This window comes from Ornithorhynchus anatinus, chromosome 10 (genome assembly GCF_004115215.2).
Source record: "Ornithorhynchus anatinus isolate Pmale09 chromosome 10, mOrnAna1.pri.v4, whole genome shotgun sequence".
Lineage (NCBI taxonomy): Eukaryota > Metazoa > Chordata > Mammalia > Monotremata > Ornithorhynchidae > Ornithorhynchus > Ornithorhynchus anatinus.
The window spans coordinates 46,601,655-46,612,442 of NC_041737.1; the positions used below are offsets into that span (position 1 = coordinate 46,601,655).

Consider the following 10,788-nt stretch of genomic DNA (forward strand, 5'->3'; position numbering starts at 1 on the left):
GGTGCCTCAGTTACCTCATCTGTAAAATGGGGATTAAGACTGTGAGCCCCACGTGGGACAACCTGATTCCCCTGTGTCTACCCCAGCGCTTAGAACAGTGCTCTGCACATAGTAAGCGCTTAACAAATACCAACATTATTATAGTAAGCGCTTAACAAATACCCACATAATAACTACTTTGCCTCCTGCCCCAGGGCCCTTTCTCTTCCCGCAGTCAGGGTAGAGCCAGCAGCGGGGCAAACTACAACTCCCAGCATGCCACGGGAGAACTACAACTCCCAGCATGTCATTTTCGTCATGCGCATGCCCAAAGGGAAGGGGGGCGGAACGATGCCTGCTGAGTGCGCATGCTCGGCGGGCAGGGGGCGGGGCTGTGGAGGAGCTGGGGCGGGAGGGCGGGGTTTCGGCCATATAAATCCCGTCGGCGGAGGCTGCGGAAGCGGCTGCAGAGCATGGCGGGGCGGGGGAAGCTGATCGCCGTGATCGGCGACGAAGACACGGTCACCGGCTTCCTGCTCGGCGGGATAGGGGAGCTCAACAAAAACCGCCACCCCAACTTCCTGGTGGTGGAGAAGGACACGTCCATCAACGAGATCGAGGACACCTTCCGGTACGGTGGCCCTTAAGGGCGCGGGCGCGAACCGGGCCTGGGACTTAGAACTGTGGTGCCGACCACTGTGCGAAGCGCTGGGGTGGATCCAAGCAAAGTCCTGAGCGGAGGGAGAGTCAGTTTAACTCCCCCCGCCTAAAAAAACTATCTTTGCAAATACAATAATAGTATTTGCCAAACACTGATTAGACTGTAAGGGCAGGGACTGTCTCTCTCTGTTACCGATTTGGCCATTCCAAGCGCTTAGTCCCGTGCTCTGCACATAGTAAGCGCTCAATAAATACGATTGAATGAATGAGTGCAATCCTGATGATCTTGTATAGTAGGTGCCTGGCACATAGTAAGCGCTCAACAGATACCATTAAAAAAAAAAAAACCCAGCCGATTGGACACAATCCTTGTCCCACCCGGACCTCACAGTCTGAGGGAAGGAGAATCCAAAGTTACTCAAAGTTAAGCATCTTGGCGTAATTATAATGGTGATATTTGTTCAGCGCTTACTATAATAATAATGTTGGTATTTGTTAAGCGCTTATTACGTGCAGAGCACTGTTCTAAGCGCTGGGGTAGACAGAGGGGAATCAGGTTGTCCCACGGGGGCTCACAGTCTTAAACCCCATTTTACAGATGGGGTAACTGAGGCACAGAGAAGTTAAGTGACTTGCCCACAGTCACACAGCTGACAAGTGGCAGAGCCCGGATTCGAACCCATGACCTCTGACTCCAAAGCCCGTGCTCTTTCCACTGAGCCACGCACCGCTCTAAGTGCTGGGGGGGATTCAGGGTGATCAGGTTGTCCCACGTGGGGCTTACAGTTCTTAATCACCATTTTACAGATGAGGTAACTGAGGCACAGAGAAGTTAAGTGACTTGCCCAAAGTCACACAGCTGGCAAGCTGAGCCACGCTGGCATAGTGGGTAGGGCACCAGCCTGCGAGTCAGAAGGTCACGGCTTCCAATCCCGACCCCGCCACTTGTCTGCTGTGTGACCTTGGGTAAGTCACTTCCCTTCCTCTGTGCCTGTGACCTCACCTGTAAAATGGGGACAGAGACTGAGCCCCATGTGGGATGGAGACTATGTCCAATCCACTCCAATGCTTAGTACAGTGTCTAGCACATAGTAAGCGGGTAACAGATGCCATGATTATTATTATCATTGTCTAGAGTACCGCAGTGGAGGAGCTGGGATTAGGACCCAGGCCTCCTGACTCCCAGTCCTGCCCAGTGGGCTACGTAGCTTCTCAGCGAAGGGAGCTGTAAGGCCAGCGTGGGGTGAACTGTCACTGAGTCTGGCCCAGGGTGGCGGATTTCTGGGTTCCCCCCGGGATCCGGTGTGTGGAGCTGGGGATGCGCCTGGGAAGGGTCCCTCCAAGGGTCTGCTTCCTTTTTTGGGGGCCCGGAGGTGGGGCCGGTGCAGAGTCAGCTGCACGAGTCCGGCTCCATGTGACCCTCAGCAGGGAGAATCCGGTGCAAGCAGCCACCCAAGCCTCGCCCGCCTCCTTCCCTTTCCCAGTTACTCACTGCTATTTGCTGAGCGCTTCCTGCGTGCAGAGCACTGTAACAAGCGCTTGGGGAAAGTACAGTATAACAGAGTTGGTAGACATGTTCCCTGACACCCCCATCCCACCCTGTTTGCAACCCTGCCCTGCCTGGGAGCTCTTCGCCCTGGTTCGCCCCATCATCAGAGGCATCAGAACCCCGTGAAATCAGGATGGACACATACATACATACATACATATCCCACCCCCACCCTTTGTTAAGAGGCAGCAGAGTGGGTCTGGCCACTTCACCCCACTGGTTAAATAACTTGGGTCCCGCCCCTCCCTGTCATGTCCAGGGCTGGAACTGTCCCTGCTGAAGTCTGTGTCTATCCCACGCCCCGACTGTTTCCCCCAAACAGTCCAGACCACAGGGTAGCTGAGGCCAGACCGGTTTTTGCTGCCACAGCCCGTGGGAACCACTCCCTGCCTGACTCTGGAAAGGCTGATCCTATCAGTCAGTTCTGACTGGCTCTGGGGAAGGTCACCACGACCCTGTGTTTGGGCGGAGGGGGGGAGGAGGGGAGGATAACTGAAGTGTAAATGAACATAAAATGAGATCCACCTTTCCCCAGCACGGATATAAAATGACAAGAGCAGCAGTTGTTGAATGGGCCTGGCCTGGGAAGAGGAGATTAATCAGGGAAGGTCTTCTGGAGGAGGTGGGTTTTTAGGAGGACTTTGAAGATTGGGGGAAAGCTGTGGACTCGTAGATTTGAAGGAGCACATTCCAGGCTGGAGGAAGAAAGGGGTTGGAGGTGGACAGTTGAGAATGACGCTCTGTGAGGCTTCCTTACTTATTTTAATGTCTGTCTCCCCCTGTAGACCCTAAGTGCCTTGAGGATAAGGAACGTGTCTACCAACTCTCTGTATTATCTGCTTCCGAGCACTGTAGTGCTCTGCACACAGTAAGGGCTCGATAAATACCACTGATTGAGGAGTGAAGAGGGCCAGATTGGGTCTCCCTAATTTCTATACAGAGTTGCAGCCTGGGGGCCCGACTTGCTTCCCTACCATTCTCCTGCCTCCTTGTCACTGCCTTTTCTAGAATCCTCTGCTTCCCTGGGCCTCCCATATTTCTGAAGCCACGGTACAACCCAGCCTGAGCCGGGCCCATCTGGAGGCTGACACTCACAGCTCCCGCTTCCCTCCTCTCTTCCCTTCTCCCCTCCCTTGCAGGCAGTTCCTCAATCGGGATGACATAGGCATCATCCTCATCAACCAGTATATCGCTGAGATGGTGCGGCACGCGCTGGATGCCCACACCCGCTCCCTGCCCGCCGTGCTGGAGATCCCCTCCAAGGAGCACCCCTACGACGCGGCCAAGGACTCAATCCTGCGCCGGGCCCGCGGCATGTTCACGGCCGAAGACCTGCGCTAACAACCCCCGCCTACTAGCCCTGAGCCTGGGGCCTGCCCTCCGCAGTGTGTACGTGTGTGTATGTGTGTGTCCGTCTGTCCATCCAGTGCCCCTCCCCTTGCTCAGAGGTTTATCTGAGGGGGTGTGGCCTCAGCTCACTGGTGCCCTTCAGCTGGGTGAGTTCTCTCCAGCCCCCCTGGGGTAGACCAGGACAAGTCTGTCCCTGTGGTGACCTTGGAAGGAGACCAAAAACTCCAAGGGAAAGTAGAGCTCAGGGAACCCAAAGCTGGCTCTGCCCCCCACAACACAAACACGTGCACCTTTCTTTCCTTCCACTCACCTGCTCCCCAGCAAGGCTGGTGCTGGCTGTTGCATGTTGTTATTAAATTAAAGGCTCCCCCTCTCCTGGCTGCCTGTTGATTTTTGGCTGGGGATGGGTGTGGAAGGCAGAGGCAGCTCACTGCTGGGGGAGAGAATGGGTGGGTGGTGGGAGGAAGAGGGGTAGGGGGTAGCACAGAGCTGTTGGAGTGTCAGAGCTAGTGTATTCATTCAATAGTATTTATTGAGCGCCTACTATATGCAGAGCACTGTACTAAGCACTTGGAATGTACAAATGGGCAACAGATAGACAGTCCCTGCCCAATGATGAGCTTACAGTGGCAGAGGAGAGAGGCTGATGCCAGAATTCCCCAGAGCCCGTAGTCTGGGCATAGTAGGGAAGAGAAATGTGAGGAACAGGAATCTCCCTAAGAAGAGGGAATTGTTTTCCTGTAGGGAGATGGGGAGGGGGTAGTGGGGAGAAAAGGGAACTATATAGGCACGAAGCCCTGGAGTGTTAGAAGGGTGAGGACTTGGGGCCCAGGCCAAAACCTCTCCACAACTCAAAGAACAGAGGGGGCCTAGGTGTCAAAAGGACCTGGGTTCTAATCCTGGCTCTGCCACTTCTCTGCTGTGACCTTGGGCAAGTCACTTCACTTCTCTGTGCCTTAGTTACCTTATCTGTGGAATGGAGAATAAGACTGAGCCCATGTGGGCCATGGACTGTATTCAACCTGTCTTGGACTTACCACAGTGCTTATTACAATGTTGGGCATATAGTAAGCATTCAGTACTAATTTAAAAAAACAAAAGCTCCCTCTGACCACGAGTTGACTGGAGATGGGGGGGGCTGATGATAATAATACCGGTGGTATTTTAAATGCTTGCTAGAGGCCAAGCACTATACTAGGTGCTGGGCTACATATAAATGAATCCCAAATGGAGCTCAGAATCTAAGTAAGAGGGTGAATGGGTATTGAGTCCCCATTTTGCAGGTGAGGGAACTGAGGCACAGTGAAATTAAGTGACCTGTCTAACGTTACCCAACAGACAAATGGTGGATCTGGGCTTAGAACCCAGGTCCTCTGACTCTCCGGTCTGTGCTCTTTTTGCTAGGTAACGCTGCTTCCCATGCTGGGAAAACTCCAGCGTGGAACCCCTCTACACCCACACCAGGCCCTGTGTGATGACATGTGTGATGACATGTGTGATGTGGGGTTCAGTTGCCAAGGCAACAGGCTCCTAGACCCAACATTAGGCAGGGGGTGACTTGCTCTTGAATCTTCCCCTCGGTCCTGAGCCCCTGCCCATCAGCCATGGCACGGCACCTGAACATGGACACGCAGCGGCAGAACTTCTGGAAGGAGGAGTACCTCAAGGAGATGCTGCTCCGCTTTGGCTGGCAGCACAAGTATGGCGCTGCCATCCGGGCCAAGCAGAAGACCTGGACCCAGGCCCGCGAGGGCCTCAGGCTGCCCACCATTGCCCCCGAGGGCCCTCCCAAGGCCCCTTTCCCACCCAAGGCCCCCACCCCACTCCCGCCCAAGGCCCCTGCCCCCAAGCGCGCTGGCCTCGTCTGCCCCTCCCCCACCGAGGGGGAGATGTACCCCGTCCCCCCCGCCATCCGGGCCCTGCTCTACCAGGGCCTCTCCCACAACCAGCAGGGCCGAGTCCGCTACCTGGCCGCCCGTGCGGCCACCAGGCCGGAGGAGCGCTACCTCTACCCTCTCACCACCAGCTTTGTGTACGGCTGGCAGCTGGGTGAGGCGTCCCTGCCCTCCCGTGCCACGGGTGACCATCGGGGTGGTGGTGGGAGGAGCAGAGAGGTCCACTTCCTGCTGGAGAATCCACGGATGGGGCAGATCCTAGGCTGGGAGGGAACTAGAAATCCACACCTCCCCCGTACCCCCCCAGCCCTGTGCACTGGCTTTCCCTTCTGCTCATCAGGACTCTGGCAGGTGATCGGTTAATCAATCAGTGGCATTTATTGAGCACTTATTGTGTGTATACCACTGTACTAAACTGTGAGCTCAGTGTGGGCAGAGATTGTCACTACTTTTGTATTGTACTTTCCCGAGCACTTAATACAGTGCTCTGCACACAGTAAGTGCTTAATAAATACGATTGAATGAGTACAGTATAAAAGAGTCAATAAACACATTCCCTGACCACCAAGAGCTGGTAGGGTGACTCCCCGCCCCCTCCGCACCCCTACAGACATCCATTTCAAATGTCTTAGGTGGGGCTATTCTCCTTTAATGCGCATCAGCCGGGGTGGATGAGGTCCGTGGTCCAGCATGCAACTGGCTCTCCCTGGCCCACGCCTGACTCTGCCGTGTCTCTCTTCCCCAGGCCCCACGGTGAAGGGGGCCCTCCCTTCCAACAAGCTGTGCCGCATCGACACCTTCTTCCGCAAGAATGGGGCTTTCTCCGTGCTGGACCCCCGAGACTTGGCTCTCTGAACCCACCCCGGCTGCGAGGGTCCTGGTGGGCCGCAGGCGGGCCGGGGAGATTACAGGCCCCGGGTGGGGCGTGGTAGGCGCCTGCATCTGTGTGTCTGTCCCGTGCTCCTGCCCGTCGCCATTCCCAGCTCCTGCTGACCCCTGGCAGCTCTCTGTCTGACCCCTGACCCTCGTCCCCTCCCGCGGCCCAGGATTGGGGGTCCGGGGGGAGTACTGGTCTTCGGGGGCTACTCTGGCCCTATTAGGCTGCAGCAGCTCCTGGAAGGTTTGAGTGTTCCTGGGGGAGAGAAGGCCTCTGGTCACCACGGGGGCCGCTCCCCTCCTCCTCCTCCTCCTCTTCCCCACCTCCTCCTTCTGCATCCTCACCTCTCCCTGCGGGCCTGCAGCTGCCCTGTCCTTTCCCGGTGCACCTGCTCCAGCCGGTCCCTCACAGCGCTTCTCTGCCGGCCCACGTCACCCTGTGGCCCAAGGAAAAGAGCCTGGGTCCCTGTAGGCGGCCGGAGCCGGGGCGGGGATACGGCACGGGTAGGCAAGCAGGGGACAGTGCTGCTGCATGGGCATCCGGCCGTGGGGTGGTGGGGGCAGAGCTACCGTACCGGCAGCCAGTCTGAGAGGGTAGTCCTACTGCACGGGTAGCCAGAAGGGGGCAATGCTGCCGCAAAGATGGGCAGCAAGGGGCAGGGTGACCCTAAGGATGGGCAGAAGGGGGCAGAACTACCACAAGTACAGACCTTCAATCTCCTCCCTCCCCGCCATCCCCCACTGGATCTTGCCTGTGGCCAGGCCTGGGTGGGCGACAAAGGAAGTCCCACCGGGCCATCTCTGAGGCGGCGGATCCTGGCGATGCGCAGGCGCTCCTGGACCTGGAGGGCAGCGGGGAGAGGTGGATGATGAGGTTGAGCGGGAGGCAGGGCCGGGCACCGGCCTGGCACTAGCCTAGGTTCCTGCCTGGTTCACCCCGGCTCCCTCCCTGTCCTCTCCCCAGACTGGCACACCTGCAGACCAGCTCACCTGCAGCCGCTGCCGCTCGCGGTCTCGCTTGCGCCTGTGCCTTGCCTCCTGCTGCAGATGCAGGAGTCTCTGCAGGGCAGCTTCCTGCTGTGCAGGGGTCGGGGCCACCAGAGTCCTCTCTCTGCGAGGACAACTGGGGAAGGGGTGCTGAGGAGGTGGGGTGAAGGGTGGCACTGAGATGGCTTATAATAGCTATAGTATCTGTTAAGTGCTTACAATGGGCCAGGCACTGTCCTAAGAGTTGGAGTGGATACAAGCAAATCGGATTGGACATAGTCCCTGTCCCGCATAGGGCTCACAGTCTTAATCCCCATTTTACAGACGAGGTAACCTAGGCCCACATAAGTGAGGTGATTTTCCCAAGGCCACACAGCAGACAAGTGGTGGAGGCAGGATTAGAATCCATGACCTTCAGACTCCCAGGCCTGTGCTCTAACTATCATGCCATGCTGCTACTCTATACCCCACTCCCATGCCCCCAGTGCCTTGCTGGAGTAGTGCCCTCCCATTTCCCCGCTGCCCCACCCCTGGCTGTGGAGAGGACACAAGATAGGGAGAGCTGGGGCGTCAGGCCACCTAGGTTTACTTTCTGCTCAGGCTGTGGTCATGAAGGAAGAGGACGCTCCCCCACCTCCTGAGTCTCCATTCACCTGGGGCTCCCCTGCTGGAGGGCTCAACAGTGGTTTGGTGGGTGGTGGGCTGGGTGGCAGGGCTGGGGGCCGGGCTGGCCTTTCTTCCAGAGCCTGTGACCTGCCCCTGCAGAGCCCTCGCCCCTCCAGCCCTGCTGTTTCTTTCCCAGCCACCACTTGCTGCTCAGATGGCTTCTGCAGGTGGGTGTCCTGCTCCTGGAGTTGGTCCGGGCTGGTCTCCAAGTGCGGCGCCTGACTCGGCCCCTGGGGCTGCTGGGTCTCCCCTGCCGAGGTCTGGGTGGTCTCTCCTCCCGGGCAGGGGGAGATTCTCCCTTCCCGGGGTTGCCGGCTCTCCCCTGCCGAGACCTGGGTGATCTTTCCTCTTGGGCAAGGGGAGATTGTCCCTTCCTGGGCCAGTGGGGTCTTGGGCGGCCCAGTCCCCAGGCTCTCTTCCTGCCCTAAGATGCCCCTGGGCAAAGGTTTCTGTAGGACGGAGGGGCTGTGAGGCTGCAGCTCCTGTGGTCCCAGGACTCCTTGAGCAGGGTCCTCACCGTCCCTCTCTGGGCCCTCAGACTGCAGGTTCCAGGGCAGTTCCAGCAGAGCTCCACCCTCCATGGAGGTTGTGCCTCTTGGGCCTTGGCTTTTGACCTGCAGCCCCTCTGGGGTTCCTGGACTGGGAGCTGGGGGAAGTCAGAAGGTGTGCAGTCGGGCTGAGGCAATTTCCCAGATGCCCCTGGGCCTCACAACCAGAATCAACTCCATCTCCAAGGGAGAGGACCGAAGGTATCTGCCCAAGCCCAACCCACCTCCTCACTACAGCCCCCAGCCCCACCAAATGCTTGTGATAGCTGGACCTCCTGGGATTGAAGCAGAAAAGTCGCATTTCCTGTCTGCAGTGCGTGCCCACTTTGTCCCATCGCTCCCTCCCTCCGTTCCTTCCTCCCTCCCCTGCCCTGCTGCCCCCTCCTATACAGGAGGGAGCCCCAGCCCCATGCCTGGCACTTTAACCCTTGGTCTACCTGGGCCTTTCTCATCCCCAGGCAGAGAGAGTTGTGGGGGTTCTGTTCCTGCTGCCAGTTCTGAAAAGACAGAGGAGAAAAGGCCCAAGCGTGGTGCCAAGGTTTCAAGGCCAGAGCCCGCGATGAGCCAGGTCCGGGGTGAGTGTGTCCCTACTTGGCTGACTCCACGGCCTCCCCTCCCTGCAGGGGACCTGAGTGGTCCCTGAGGGTCCCGGACTCCATCTTGGGCAGTTGTTCCCCACGTGGTCCTCTTTCTCCGTCCCCTCCACTGGCCCAACCCCCGGTGCTGTCGGGCCCAGTGCCAGCCGCGCTCCCACCCTCGGTCCCTTCTGCCATACCACACGCTGCCCCCGTCAGGCTGAGGCTCCATCTGCCCGGCTCCGGCCCAGCCTGCCAACTGGCCCCGACCAGGCCCAGGGCAGCGGCCAGACCCTCTTCCCGCCACCTGTGGCCGGACCAGAGCAGAGGGGGCACGACTGACTGACTGATAGAGTTAGCTGGAGGGCTGGAGGGGCAAAGGGATGGCTCAAGTGGAAACTGCCTGGCCTTTTTTTTCCCACAGTATTTATTAAGTGCTTACTCCGCACCAAGCACGGTACTAAGTACTGGGGTGTAGAAAAATTAATCCGTGTCCCACGTGGGGCTGGGGCACAGAGAAGTGAAATGAAATGACTTGCCCAAAGTCACACAGCTGATAAGTGGCAGAGCTGGGATTAGAAGCCAGGTCCTTCTGACTTCCAGACCTGTGCTCTTTCCACTAGGCCACACTGGCTTCTCATCTGACCCATTCTCAATCTGGGGCAGCTGTGGGAAACCCAGCAGGATCCGGGGCTCAGGTAAAACCAAATGGAGATCCCGAGCCCGGCGGGGTGGTTCCTGTCCCAAGCTGTCTCCACCCCAGGTTATCCCCACCCCAGGCTGACCCCACCCCATCTTGTTCCCAGAGGCTGAAGCAGCTCAGCAGATGTCAAACCCCCAGGAGGAGCCATCCCAGGGAGCTAACAGTGGTGGCTAGGGCCCTTTGCAGAGAACCCCTTCTTTGGGCTAACGGGAGAGGGTGAAGGAGTAGCCTGAGAGACAGAGAGACAGAGACAGACTCACCGCTCCAGCAGCCTCTGGCTCCTGCTCTCAAGGGCCCCATCAGGCGGGAGTGACCACAACCCGGAGCCCTGGGGAGTTGATACCTGGACAGAGGAGTCTTTCCCTGAGTTCAGGCCCCCCTGGAGACCAACACTCTGGTCTGCTTCTCCCTTTCCCCACCCTCCAGCTTTAGACCACAACACAGCCAGGCCTGAGAGGATGGGGCAGGGGTTTGAGAAATTCCCCACCTTCCTGGCCCCCCCAATCATCCAATGGTATTGATCACTCACTGTGTGCAGAGCACTGTACTAAGCGCTTGGAAGACCACAATACAAAAGAGTCAGCAAACGCACTCCCTGCCCCAGGCCAGTGTGTACCTTCTGGAGCTCCCGCCTTGACCCCGTGGCCACAGAGACTCCCACTTCCCCCCACCCTCGGCCTCCTCACCAGTGGACCCTTTGTGCCATCTGTGCTGCGGGGCTCCATCCCCGACTCTGCCAGCTGAGCCCAGGGCCCCTCGAGTTGCAGGCCGACCTGGCGTGGCCACAGGAGCCCCAGGCCGGCCCCGGCAACCAGCTTCAGGTCCCACAGGAGCTGAAGAAGGTGAAGGAAAATGTCCAACAGGTAGAAACCACTAACTGTTCCAGTCTGAACCCCGTCTGCACCCTCCCCCTTTCCAGCTCGTCCAACCCAGTGCCCTACCCCCTATGCCCTGCCCCCTGTCTGTGCCCCCTGCTGGTACCTGCTCCTGTGCCCGCCGC

The 10,788-nt window shown here is 58.2% G+C and overlaps 2 protein-coding genes across 3 annotated transcripts; both read left to right on the forward strand.

Annotated features, from left to right (window-relative positions):
* Window positions 1-393: 393 nt before the first annotated feature.
* ATP6V1F (ATPase H+ transporting V1 subunit F) lies at window positions 394-3,916 on the forward strand. Its single transcript, XM_001510143.5, has 2 exons — window positions 394-610; window positions 3,328-3,916. Exons 1-2 carry the CDS (start codon window positions 453-455, stop codon window positions 3,527-3,529), a joined length of 360 nt encoding a protein of 119 aa, XP_001510193.1. The 5' UTR covers window positions 394-452; the 3' UTR covers window positions 3,530-3,916.
* A 976-nt stretch (window positions 3,917-4,892) lies between these two features.
* Window positions 4,893-6,374, forward strand: ATP6V1FNB (ATP6V1F neighbor). 2 transcript variants are annotated; one of them, XR_486504.3, is made up of 2 exons: window positions 4,893-5,237; window positions 6,179-6,265. XR_486504.3 is itself a non-coding variant. In XM_003428503.4 (2 exons), the coding sequence occupies exons 1-2, from the start codon at window positions 5,143-5,145 to the stop codon at window positions 6,286-6,288; spliced, it is 555 nt and encodes a 184-aa protein (XP_003428551.1). In that variant the 5' UTR covers window positions 4,893-5,142; the 3' UTR covers window positions 6,289-6,374. The 2 variants fall into 2 exon arrangements, 1 of the variants encoding a protein (XP_003428551.1); XM_003428503.4 differs by having other exon boundaries at window positions 4,893-5,587; window positions 6,179-6,374.
* Window positions 6,375-10,788: the final 4,414 nt, after the last annotated feature.